The sequence below is a fragment of the Polypterus senegalus genome, chromosome 7 (assembly GCF_016835505.1).
Source record: "Polypterus senegalus isolate Bchr_013 chromosome 7, ASM1683550v1, whole genome shotgun sequence".
Taxonomy (NCBI): Eukaryota; Metazoa; Chordata; class Cladistia; order Polypteriformes; family Polypteridae; genus Polypterus; species Polypterus senegalus.
This window is the reverse complement of record NC_053160.1, coordinates 173,851,965-173,866,190: the sequence shown is the minus strand read 5'-3', so window position 1 is coordinate 173,866,190 and position 14,226 is coordinate 173,851,965. Positions and strand designations below refer to the sequence as shown.

The window sequence follows — 14,226 nt, the reverse complement described above, 5'->3', positions numbered from 1 at the left end:
TTTGTGTTTTTTATATCTCACATTCTCATACACCTTTATCGTAAGACCATCCCTTATCTACGATGGAGCATTCCATCAGAAGAAAATATGAAGCTGGTTTTAAATTAAACGTCATTGAAGTAGAGAAAGAAATTGGTAACTGCACTGCTGCAACAAAATTTGATGCGTCTGAGAAACTGATGCAAGATTGGAGGAGGCAAGAAGATGTAAAAAAAAAATTAATTTAAGTGTCGTATTTTTGAAGGGGCTTATAAGGCGGGGTCTGATTTTATGATTGATTTTTTGGGTTTCAAGACCTGACTTATACGTGAATATATATGGCAATTAGAAATGATATTAAGATCTGTATCAGTAAGGAGTTCTGGGCTTGTATCTTGCATGTACCGTATATAAGTTCTCCCGCAGATAAGTTGGGACTTGATTTTACCGTATAATTTCTCGTATTTTATAATGTTAGTCGTATAAGTCGAATGACCAAACCCGACTTATATGAAAGTATATACGGAAGTTTACAATGTTCTCTCCGTGTCTATGTGGGTTTCCTCTCACTGTCCAAACACATGCAGGTTAAGTGAATTGGTGAGTCTAAATTGGCTGTAGAGTGTGTTTAGTGAGTGGATGTGTGTGTGTGTGTGTTTGTCTTGTGATGGACCAGTGCCTTGTCCAGGGTTTGCTCCTGCCTCGTGTCCAATTCTAGCTGAGACAGGCTCCAGCTAACAGTCCCATGACTCTGATCTGGATTACGCAAGTTAGAAAAATGATATGACATGTCATTAAAATCCTAGAAGATACAATGGCCCCATCCACAATACTGTGCTTTTGCTTTATCTTTTGGCCTTCTGATCTGTTGCTCATTCAGCTCTCTTCAGTGTTTAAGATAAGACCTCCAAAGTAACAGGAATAGTGGACAGGGTGAGCTAATCATTTATTTCTCCCCAGGGGGAGAAAGAAGCTCTTTAAATAAAAGTAGTTGCTCAGTTTTCATTTTTGTATTTTCAATCCTTTGTCATTGATGAATTGACGGTTTGAAAAAAGTGTTGTCACTTTTTTTTAATATTTGGTGTATTGGCGGTTGCTGTAATAAAGAACGGCTTACCTTTGCACCACATTTCTTGACTATGCGTCTCTCACTCACTACTGGTTTCTAGTTGGTCATGAACTACAAGATGGCCAAGGTTTATTCCATATAGGAGTTAAAATGCATTGGGCATCACAGGGGCTCATGAAAAAAGGAGGCAGAAAGGAAACAGATGAGCTTCTAGGGGTTTAGCAGTGAATTCACTGTAATCGATTGATTATTAGCAGGTTTTAGAGATTAAAATGGAAGTGCTTACCATGTTCTTGAAAGTATTGAAGGGAAAATGACAGCATTATCCTAACTTTAATAGTGTTTCACTAATGAGAAAAAAATAAGAATCCAATGAAATTGTCTATGGACCTTATTTCTACACTCAGATCACTTCTTGTGATTGTCGACAATTTCATTGATTAGGTTCATGCTGTAACTGCACACCCTCCTCTTATGGAAAAATACCTGACTAAAAAAAAAATAATAAATTTAGAGTGAGTTTAAGTCATTGAGTTGCTATTTATTCAAACTTCTCCTCCTTTTTTTCAGTCTTTTACTGAGTTTGAGATTGAGCAGCATCAAGAATGCGCCTACGACCATCTGGAAGTATTTGACGGAGGAAGTGATAAAGCAGCAATTCTCGGACGACTGTGTGGCAGCAAGATACCAGATCCTGTTGTCTCCACGGGCAACAAGATGTACCTCAGGTTCATTTCAGATGCTTCAGTACAAAGAAAAGGATTTCAGGCCACTCATTCCACAGGTTGGTGCAATCATTCTGGCATTCTTGAAGAGCAAGACTGGTGCGTTCTGCTTAAATTCCATGTCTGCTTTGAATTATTGAAGCTATGCTGTGCAAGCCACTTAAATTCTTTGCTTGAGTAGTGTATAAAAACTGCATTTTATGAGAAGGTTTATTCATATTTATTTAAGTCATGCGTGTAGTATCTTTAATCACCTCACAAGTAAATATGCAGAAGCATTTTGGGCTTCTGAAATATTTATTCTTACCCTTTGGATCTCCCAATTAAATTTTTAGTCAAAGACACCAATGAATTTCCTGTGCTGCCCTCACATTTTCTTCAATTAACCTTGTTCCCCTGTCTGTGAAAATATACTCCAAGGCTATATATTTCCTTTGAATATTGGGGGTATGGGGGTTAATGCTGCTACCTCACTCTTCCAGTGTCTTGGGTGTGTATCCCCTACTTGATCACAGCCTGTTTAGAGATGGCAGAGATGTGTCAATGTATATTCTGATTTTCCTCCCACATCCCATGGCAACATGGCTGCTAGGCTAAGAGGTGATTCCAAAATGATCCGTTGCATGAAAATGGGCCATGGGAATGAGTACTACTTCAGCCAAGGCTGGTTCCTGCTTTGTGCCCAATGCTGCTAGAACATACTTTGGCCCCCAGAGACCTTTCACTGTTTTAAACAGGCTTAGAATGTTATATTACTGGTACACTGGAAATGGCTTGTTTCACATTGATCCGACTGTTATACGTAGTAGTCGTAGTAGTACTATTGTCACTTTGTGATTCTCAATGCCCTCAGCCCCAGCATGTACCAAACATGTGGACATCTTGTAGTTCATGAACTGAGCACCAGTGAAGGAATGAGGGACACCAACCACTACCACAATAGTACAAAAACACTGCATGTTCTTTAATAACCCAGTGCCAAACCATACTTAAATACCGAGAAGTTTTTCTAAAAGAGTCGAAAAGCCACAAATGGCACATTAAAAAAAACATGTAAAGAACACAATGAATAATCCTAGAAAATATAAAAATTTACAAGAAAAAAAATCCAGCCAGGCATCAATCCAGTCATTCACATTCAGGTAATTCCTGAAAGCACTGTCAAGGGGAATCTTCAGCTTCATTTTTCTCAGGAGACTCCTCCTCAAAATAATTTTCTTCTCTCAGCTTTGCTCCCTCTCGATCATCCTTGTCCAATGTTGACCACCCACTCCATTCTTTAGATAAGTCAGAAGCTGGTTGTGCACATTCTTTGTCCTCACTGTTCTGGCATTAGCACACTCGACCTTCCTCTGATGATCTCTAATGAAACCTACGATGGGCCATGAGGACCACCTCAGCCAGATCTTCGGTTTTCTTCGCTGTCTTCGGAAGATGCTGCTCCACCCAGGGGTCAAACACCTACAAGAGCTGTCCTAACAGAATAAGCTCAGTTATCTCAAAGGTCTTTCTCTTGGAGTCTATCCATCCTTCAACACTAAAACTGAAGCCTGTAAGTTTCTGTGTTTCAGAATTTTCTAGAATGACAATTTTCAAAGTATCGAACAATTCAAGCTATACACATCAAGGCTAGAAATGCCACTCTGGCCTTACTTGAGAGCAGCAGGCCTGCCGTCGTGGCCAAAAGTTTTTAGAACGACACAAGTATTGGTTTTCACAAAGTTTGCTGCTTCAGTGTTTTTAGATCTTTTTGTCAGATGTTTCTATGGCATACTGAAGTAGAATTACAAGCATTTCAGAAGTTTCAAAGGCATTTATTGACAATTACATGGAGTTTATGCAAAGAATCAATATTTGTAGTGTTGGCTCTTCTTTTTCAATGATTCTTACAAATGACAGCCACCATCTCAAATGTGGACAGGAAATGTTTGCTGTCTTTGGTCTCCTTGTAGAGCACCAGATGAAGAACATCCCACATCTGTGAGGTTATGTATAATCCTTTCAGCAAGCTCATCGGGTTCTTGGTTCACCTCTCCCTAAAGCTCAGTTAAGTAACTGGTGTAGCAGGTGTTTCATTTGGTTTATGAACTTCTAGGTTCCCACCGTTCAAAGCATCACACACAAGTTGTCATGATAAACAAAAATGTATTAAATACATAGCTTTATTTTATTTAATAGAAAACACAAGTCATCTTAAAGTCATGTCATATTAGACGGCTTTTCAAGCAATTTTCGGTTGCAGTTCACTTACATAATCTGAGTGAGTCGGGGTTGGTGCGCTTCCATAAAGGCCAATCATCTACTCATTCCAACCAGTCTGTGTCTCGACTCGCCAAATCGAGAGAATATAACAAAGAAACGATCAGTTTGCACCAATCAGTATACCGATATGCAGATAAATGATATAATCTAGCATGTCTATATATTTGTATATTGTGTTCAAGAAAGGAACTGTATGTCACCATTGGAAAATTCCAACAAAAATATATGAAAAGTCAATGAAAATTGACAAGATGGCCATCAGGTTATGTAATGGTAGTACTGCGAGGAAGGAACTCCATCCTACAGTAAGTTTCACTGAAAGACTGAACACCTCCTTCCGGCAGTAGTGGGTTTTATGGGTCGAGGACTAGAAGGGGCGGAGTCAGTTGCCCTCCCTGGGTGTCTTTTCTGTGCTGTGGAGGAAACAAGAGAGGAGGAGGTTAGTGTTAGCACCCTCTCTTGACCCAGAGCGTTAGTGCATATCTCAGATGAACCCAGGGAGTTGGCCACAGATGTACAGACATGGCAAAAGCTAAAGGTCCCATCCATCCATTATCCAACCCGCTATATCCTAACACAGGATCACGGGGTTCTGCTGGAGCCAATCCCAGCCAACACAGGGCGCATGCAGGAATAAATCTTGGGCAGGGCGCCTGCCCACCGCAGGGCACACACACACACCGAGCACACACTAGGGACAATTGAGAATCGCCAATGCACCTAACCTGCATGTCTTTGGACTGTGGGAGGAAACCCACGCAGACACGGGGAGAACATGCAGACTTCACGCAGGGAGGACCCGGGAAGAGAACTCAGGTCTCCTTACTGTGAGGCAGCAGCGCTACCACTGCGCCACCGTGCCGCCCAGGTCCCAAAATAAATAAACCGATTAAAAGTCTTTGGCACATGCCTATATTAAAAGAGGAACTTCTTGTGTATAAATTCTTATTGAGAACACAAAAAAAGTATGAATTGTCATTATGTCATTGTTCCATCGGTAAAATGATATAGAATGTCTTAGCGAAACAGGCAGGCAGCACTTTTCCTAAAAATTTTATTCACCAAATATTACTTCAAATTTAGATAAGGTTAAAATATTATAAATATTATCAATTTAAACAGAATGATTTTTCTGTAGTTATCTAGAATAAGGTGCCAAACCTCAGTTTCAAAGCCACATATGCCTGCAATTAATTTAATAGACTCTGCAAAAATAAAGCCAACAAAAATAGATTACTCATTGCTTGTAAATATTAAATTAATTACAAATATTGATAGAAGTAATACATAAAGAGAAAATAAGATTATTCTTCCTAGGGTTTTTGAAAAATATATCCATCTATCCAATCCAGTGTAGAGGAAATTATAATTTGTCTGTTTGCATGAATCAATGGTGGGGATTCAACCAGTAACATTGAGATTTAAAGTCCAGTGCTACCCAGTGCTTTAACTACAAAGCCACATATATCTGCAATGTATTTCACAAAGCTGGTAAAAATAAAGCAAAATAATATTTAGTGATTTTGCTTGCGAATAATATAAAATTAATTACAAATAGGGGTGTAATTTGGAAATGTATTCATTTTCGTAACATTTTATTAAAATTCATTTGCCTATTCATGTTCAAATTTGATCACTCCTGTTCAGAGTTCTGGGGGCCTCATGCTTCTGAGAAGAAGTGGGCACCAGTTATTTATTTATTTTTTTAATTTTTATTTATTAATTTTATTACAATCAATACATAGCAATCAAGTTTTTACAAAAAAAAGAATTATGTTAAGAACAGATCGGGCACCAGTTATACGTCAGTATTTTATTTCATCTCTGCGCCATTAAGCAGATCAGTATTGTTAACGTTTTCACGGTGCTAAACTGTATAGAAATTTGGGAGGATTTATGAAAAAAAAATGACTGACATAAAATTAAGTTGTTTAAGTAATTGTCATTAAATACTTTTTTCCTTTTTTAATTCAATCTGCTGTGCTTTGTTCTTGCACCCAATTCCACCCAGGATTGGCTCTGGACCCCCTGTGATCCTGAATTAGATTAAGCGTATCTGGGAATGTTGTGCTCTGTTATGCTTTTAATTATTCAGCATCCAAGCCCATTAAACAAAAAGATTTGTTATGTGCTACTCAAGATAAGTGCAACAGTGCCCTCTAGTGGTGCCGTTAGTTTTATAAAAAAAAAATTAAACCGAAGGGAAAGTTTTGAATTGAACTTTATTAATCAATAATCAACAAATCATTTACATTACTTAAAAACGCAACTCGCTCCAAAAATAAAACAATACCTAATTCATATTTGAAATAAGAAAAATCAGTTAATTACCATCATACACCACACCATCTTTTCACAAATGAATTTACATTTGAAGTCATTTTGTGGAATTTTTTTTGTAAATATACTCTGGTTTTCACAAGTCCTTGAAATACAGTATCCTTATTATGTCACATTGCCTATTTGATTTTAACTTTCTCTTTTCTTGACTTATAAACCGCCATCTTGGCCTGTCCAATGAGGAAATTCCCAATCAGACATTCATCCTGCTTATTCTTATTTCTGGTGATGGTTTCTTGCAGAGTCAAAACAGGTGTATGTAGTTACAAAAAAGTCCATGTGCATAATGTTCCAAAAAAAGAATTAAAAAATAAACAAGTTAAATAATTACATTTCATTTTCTAAGCCGCTTCGTCCAGTCCTTGGTCATATGGGGTTAGCATAGGGTGCAAGGCAGAAACAAACCCTGGACAGGATGTCAGCCTGTCTTAGAAAAGTTCAATAATGAGCACAGAAATTAGATGCTGAGAAAGTTATCGATGTGTGCAACAAAAACCTTCAGATTCAATAGTCTTGAATTAATTTATTTGTCCTAGAGCTGTCAAGTCTAGTGACCTCTGGAGGCTCTTTATGCTCTTGCTACATGTCACAGCCTCGCTTGGCAAGAACTTTTTCAAACGACTTCTAGCTTGCTTAAAGCACAGGTTTAAAGAGAGTGGATACACAAAAATCATTTCTTAATCTTAGAAGCAACCAGAACAAATCATGAACAGTCATTACAGATAGAGAGTGTAACCACAAGGATGTCCCAAAGAAACCACAATAAAACACCACACGTTATTAGAATAAAATTCAAGCTAGTTATTCACACCAAGCACCTTTCCAATGGTCACCTCTCCAGATGTAAGCCACAAAATACAATAAATGAACAATAAAGCACAATACTTCCTCCTTCTCTCATTCAGTGGAGTGTTGCCCACTGCCTCCCGACTCTGACTCCCCCATGTGTGGCAGTGGGCTCCCTTTTTATGTCAGACGTGGTGGAGTTTCTGGTGTCACGTCATATCCTTTGGGAAACACTTCCAGGCCATAACAAAAGGAGGGAGGTCCCCCCTCCCACCCCCTACCGCGATCTCTATCGATGACTGCGGGTGTCCTGACTGGGTTACCATATGAGGACCACTGCCATCTAGCACATGGAGGACTGAGCCACTTCCTAGTTCCGTCTTCCATTGGTCCATCCATTATTTTATAACGGCAGGGCACAAAGTTATTTTTTTGTCCAGTCGGCCATTTACTCCATGGTTACTCTTGAGCCTCCCGTCCAGGTAATAATCCATGCTCCTCTCTGGCTGGGATTCCTGTTCTTATCTAACAATAGACAGAAGATTATTTATCCCATCTTCATATTTCCCATTTTCCATCTCTCTGTTACGTCCATTTGACTACATTTCTTGTTTAGCCTTTTAAGAATAATTTTGTTCTTGTATAAAACTTTTCCATTTTTCTCTGTCAGATTTAGGGTTCTCCCCCCTAACCTTGCACAGACATACTTGGTAGGATAATTTGCACCTCTAAACTGGCCCTTTATAAGCGAGTGTCAGTGTGCTTATCATTGGGTTGCCATTCTGTATGGTTTTGGTTCTTGCTCTCTGTTGCCATGATAGGCACTGTCTCCCAACAACACTGAACTGGATAAGGAATTGAAATAGTATGGTTTAAGGAACTTCTTCAGCATTAGGACAGTATGTTCTTATTTATAAGAACATAAATAAATGCTGGTTGAATTTTACGGATGTCTTGCTATATGCTTACGAGACATGGACGCTATCCAGTGACCTGAGATGAAGACTGGACTCCTTTGGTCTCTCTGGAAAGTCCTTGGGTACCATTGATTTGACTTTGTGGTGCTCATGGAGTCCCGAATGAGGCACATTACCTGCATTGTGAGGGAGCGTCAGTTACGGGACTACGGCCATGTGGCGTGTTTCCCAGAGGGTGATCCAGCTCATAAGATCCTCACTGTTGGCTGGACTAGGCCAAGGGGTCACCCATGTAACACCTGGCTGTGGCTGATTGAGGGTCATTTCCGGAGGGTGGGACTGGACCACGTGTCTGCATTGGGTTGGCTGCAAACCAGGATCCCAAGTTGTTTCGTCATGTAGTGGGTGCGACAATGCACTGTACCCGTGCATGCTCCCCAACTTGACTTTACTTGATACCACACTAGGCGGAAGAGTTGGTAATCAGTCGAACATTTACAGTTGGACCTGACAGAATTTCCTATTGCTTTTGTTAAAACATGTTGTTTTTTCATACAAGATATCATACATTTACTCAATTAATCATTTTTTCTCAATTGGATATTAATAAAATTAGTGACATTTTATGATATTTTTTTAAATGCCAGTCCACCATTATTATAAACGTCTTCTGTTTCCTCATTAGGCTCAAAAATCCATCCTCTAAATAGAACTGCTCATTCACATGTACAGAATTCTTTTTATCCCTGCAAGCGTATTGCTTTCACTTTGCAGGACATTAAGGACACAGCCAGCTTTGTCATTTTATCACAGCACCGGTGGGCCAAAATAGAGAAAAAAAAAAAAACTGACCACAAAATCAATCTGAAACCCAATTGAAGAGATTCATACTCTTCTCAAATATAGAGTGGCTTGTACATAAACTTGAAGATATTAAGCTCAATTCAATCTAATCTACTTTTAGAAAATACTGTTGCTGTGAAAGTCACCCAGTTCCAGTTGTATAGATTCTGAAAGAGCGGATTTGGCAGATTGTATCAGTAATTGAAATAGCTGCTGTCATCTCTGAATCCCTACAGAATGCGGTGGGAGATTGAAAGCTGAGACAAAACAGAAAGACCTCTACTCACATGCCCAGTTTGGAGATAATAACTACCCCGGGCAAATGGACTGCGAGTGGATGATAACAGCAGAAAAGGGCTATGGAATCGAACTGACCTTCCAGACATTTGAGGTTGAAGAGGAGGCCGACTGTGGTTATGACTACATCGAACTGTTTAATGGGTATGACAGCACAGCTCAGAGGTTTGGACGGTTTTGTGGATCAGGGGTAAGTGCTCTCTTAAGTCAAGCTGTCATTGTAATTAAAATGCTGATATTTCACTTGAGAATATATTATTGATGCAAGTAAAATGGACTCTATTGCATCAATTTATCCTTGAAAATTGTAATACACTTGTCCTGCTGAGGGCCTTTGAAATTTCTAAAATTGCATAAGCAGCAATACATTGGATTCAGAAGTTTTACATTTTAAAATTTTTTATTATTATTTTTTATTGAATTTATTAAAAGCAAGTAACATTCCATTCAAACAAGTCAAATTTAACAAAACTAAATTCAATTCAGCCCCCAACCAAGAGAAAGAGAGTACGGCCAACAGCCAGAGTAAAGCTTTAAGAGTAGAAAAGACTGAAGAGAATCCTTTTCCCCAGTATAAAAGCTTATTCTAAAATGTTATTGATTAGATCCTGCCAGGTTTATAAAAAGTTTTGAATAGATCCTCTAAGTGAGAATTTCAAATAGTATACAGTCATATGAAAAGGTTTGGGAACCCCTCTTAATTCTTTGGATTTTTGTTTATCATTGGCCGAGCTTTCAAAGTAGCAACTTCCTTTTAATATCTGACATGCCTTATGAAAACAGTGGTATTTCAGCAGTGACATTAAGTTGATTGGATTAACAGACAATATGCAATATGCATCATAACAAAATTAGACAGGTGCATAAATGTGGGCACCCCAACAGAGGTATGACATCAATACTTTTGCAAATCTAACAGCCTCTAGACGCCTTCTATAGCCTTTGGTGAGTGTCTGGATTCTGGATGGAGGTATTTTTGACCATTCTTCCATACAAAATCTCTCCAGTTCAGTTAAATTTGATGGCTGCCCAGCTTACTTCAAATCATCCCATATATTTTCGATGATATCCAAGTCAGGAGACTGTGACGGCCATTCCAGTCCATTGTACTTCTCCCTCTGCATGAATGCCTTTGTAGATTTCAAACTGTGTTTTGGGTCTTTGTCTTGTTGAAATATCCAACCCCTGCGTAACTTCAACTTTGTGACTGATGCTTGAACATTATCCTGAAGAATTTGTTGATATTGGGTTGAGTTCATCTGACCCTCAACTTTAACCAGGGCCCCAGTCCCTGAACTAGCCACACACCCCAACAGCATGATGGAACCGCCACTAAATTTGACAGTAGGTAGCAGGGGTTTTTCTTGAAATGAGGTGTTCTTCTTCCGCCATGCAAAGCACTTTTTGTTATGACCAAATAACTCAATTTATATCTCATCAGTCCAAAGCACTTTGTTCCAAAATGAATCTGGCTTGTCTAAATAAGCATTTGCATACAACAAGTGACTCTGTTTGTGGTGTGAGTGCAGAAAGGGCTTCTTTCTCATCACCCTGCCATACAGATGCTCTTTGTGCAAATTGTGCTGAATTGTAGAACGATGTACAGATAAACCATCTGCAGCGAGATGTTCCTGCAGGTCTATGGAGGTGATCTGTGGGTTGTCTGTAACCATTCTCACAATCCTGCCTCTGCATATGCCGCTCTTGTATTTTTCTTGGCCTGCCAGACCTGAGTTGGTTTAACAGCAACTGTGCCTGTGGCCTTCCATTTCCTGATTCCATTCCTTACAGTTGAAACTGACAGTTTAAACCTCTGAGATCGCTTTGTGTAGCCTTCCACTAAACCATGAGACTGAACAATCTTTGTTTTCAGATCTTTTGAGAGTTGCTTTGCAGGATCCCATGCTGTCTGTCACTCTTCAGAGGAGAGTCAAAGGGAAGCGCAATTTGCAATTGACCACCTTGAATACCTTTATTCATGATTGGACACATCTGTCAATGAAGTTCAAGGCTTAACGAGCTAATCCAACCAACTGTGTGTTTCAAGTAATCAGCGTTGAGCAGTTACATGTATTCAAATCAACAAAATTACAAGGGGACCCAAATTTTTGCACAGCCAGTTTTTCACATTTGATTTATTTTCATACAACTAAATACTGCTTCACTAAAAATCTTTGTTCGGAAAACACCCCAGTACTCAGATGTTCCTAGGAAAAGAAAGACAAACTACTGTTATCTTTTTTGTTGAAAGTAGAGTAAATTATTATGCAGGCTGAGAGGGGTTCCCAAACTTTTTCATATGACAGTATAACATCAGTTACCCACTGACTTAAAAGATGTGGGCTAGGATTCTTCCAGTTGAGCAAGATAAGTCTACATGCTGTGGCGTACGGCCAGGGGCCCTTGCCTGGTTTCTGCTATATGCCTGACATGCTTCTTTTATATAACGATGCCTTCAAGACCACATCATCACAAAATCTTATGTTGTAAAACTGGATTATGTGTTGAAGAAAAGCTGCTGAGTGACGTCCCCCATCAATGGCATTACAAGAAGGCAGGCAATTCTAATGCACAAAGTCTAAGTTTACCTACATCATCAAGTTTATCATCACAGAAAGTTAAATAAAATGATTACAACAGCTTTCACAGGAAGTTTAGCAACTGGAACAACATGCCCAGTATGTGCATTACTGCTGGTTACAAGTCTGTATTTAGAAACCTCAAGAACTGTTGAGCTGTGGCAATCAAACCTATTTTATGGCCAGGATGCCTCCATGCTGGAAGGACAGAGGAAAGGAGAGTTTCCAGAGCAGTACCACCCCCGGAACGCTAGATGGCAGCCCCTTTGGGTTGCAGCGGTGCCTCGGATTCCCACAGGGCTAATTGTAGGTTGGAGTTGGATACATCCCTGTTGGGATCTGTGGGCACCTCCAGGGGGTGCTGCAGCAGCTGCTGAGTTCTGGAGTGTAGCTCTTCCACCACACCAGGAAGTGCTGCCAGAAATACATCAACAAGCCCCTGGAGCACTTCCGGGTGCTGTATAAAAGGAGCCAACAGACACTACTCGGGGAGCCAGAGTCGAGAGGAGGTGGAAAAGCTTGCCTGGAGGAGTGAAGGGAAGAAAAAGAGAGTATTGTGTTGTGCTGTGGTTGTGAACTGTGCTGTGCTTGTAGGAAACGGGAAACAGAAGAAAAAATAAAAGCGTGTGCTTATACTTGTGCCTCTGCGGGTGTCTGTGTCGGGTTTGGGCGATGGTGTGCCCACCTGGTGGTCCACAATGCTAATAGTGAAGCAGTTGCAGATTTACATTTAAATGAATTATTTGCAATTTTTGTCCATCAATTTACACTCAATAACCCATAATGACAAAGTGAAAACACATCTTCAAAAAGGTTTACAATCTTTTTAAAAATGAAAAACTGAAATCTCTTGTTCCCATAAATATTCAAACCCTTTCAGATAGCATTTCAAAACTGAGCTCAGGTGCATCCTGTTTGTTTCAACCTCCTTGAGATGTTTCTAGAACTTCATTGGAGTCCAGCTGTGGCAAACTGAATTCATTGGACATCGTTTAGAATGGTACATGTGTACCTGTGTATAGAAGGTCTATCACTTCAAACTGCAGGTCAGGAAAAAAAAAAAGTCATGAAGTCCTAGGAACTCTCTGTAGTCTTCTAGGATAAAATCATTGTGAGGCCTAGATCAGGACAAGGGGATAACAACCTTTCTAAAGATTTGATTATTCCCAGGAGGACAGTGGTCTCAAGAATTGGAAGAAGTTTGGACCCACCAGTACTCTTTCTAGAGTTGCCTCTTTGGACAAACTGAGTATTCAGGAAAGAAGGGCTTTGGTCAGAGAGGTGGACAAGAACCGAACGGTCATCTAACAGAGCTTCATAAGTCCTGTTCTGAGATGGGAGTACCTTTTAGAAGAATGACCATCTCAGCAGCACTCCATCAATCAGGCATTTATGGTAATGTGGCTAAACAGAAGCCATTCTTGAGGACATGCCATATCACAGCCTGTTTGGGAGTGTGAAGAAAAATTATTGTGTGGTCTGATGAGACAGAAATTGAAGTCTTTATGCAGAAATCCAAGGACTATGTCTGGCGAAGACCAGGTGCTGCTTATCACCTGCCTATTACCTTCATTACAGGGAATCATGGTAGTGGCAGCATCATGCTATGGGAGGCTGGTCAGAATTAAGGGAAGGATGAAAGCAGCCAAATACAGTGAGATGCTTGGGGAAAACTTGCCCCAGAGTGCGCCTGACCTCAGTATGGTGCAATTTGTTCATTTTTCAGCACGGCAATGATTCACAGCCAAGACAATGCTAGAGTGGCTTCAGGACAAATCTCTGACTGCCCTTGAGTGGCCCAGCTAAAGCCCAGACCTAAATTCCATAGAATGTCTATGAAGAGACTTAAGGATGCCAGTTACACACATTTTCCATCTAAACTAATAGAGACTGAGATGATCTGCCAGGACAAATTAGATAAACTACCCACATCCAGGTGTGCAAAACTTGTAGGGACTTACCCAAGAACATTCAAAGCTGGGCTTCTACAAAGTACTGAATTAAAGGTCTGAACATTTACATGAATGAGAGATTTCAGTTTATGATTTTTAATAAATCTGTAAGCCTTTTTTAAAACATGATTTCACTTTATTATTATGGGTTATTGGGTGTGGGTTGATGGGAATATATGGCAAATCTATTTAAAATTAAATCTACAACACAATAAAGCATGCAGAAAGTGAGGGGTCTGAATACTTTGTAAATCCACTGTATATTGTACATTTTTGACAAATCAAGAGCAAAATTTAAATTTCCTTACATTTTTGAGTGGATATTGCACCTAGCCCAGCTTGTGATCCACAGCAAACATTTTCTTCATACTTGATGATTTTAAGGATTTCATTACAATACATTAATTGCAAATCAATGTAACATACAGTCTGATTTCTTCCGATCTGATCAGTTACCCTCTATCCATCAGCACAGTG

The 14,226-nt window shown here is 39.6% G+C and overlaps 1 protein-coding gene across 4 annotated transcripts in view; it reads left to right on the top strand.

The window, feature by feature from the left end:
• tll1 (tolloid-like 1) overlaps positions 1-14,226 on the top strand; it is a 322,342-nt gene that overhangs the window by 304,347 nt on the left and 3,769 nt on the right. For all 4 annotated transcript variants that reach the window (XM_039759616.1, XM_039759617.1, XM_039759620.1 and 1 more), the window contains 2 exons: positions 1,619-1,832; positions 9,158-9,408. In XM_039759616.1, coding sequence (XP_039615550.1) covers positions 1,619-1,832; positions 9,158-9,408 — 465 coding nt within the window. The remainder of the gene's footprint in view (positions 1-1,618; positions 1,833-9,157; positions 9,409-14,226) is intronic.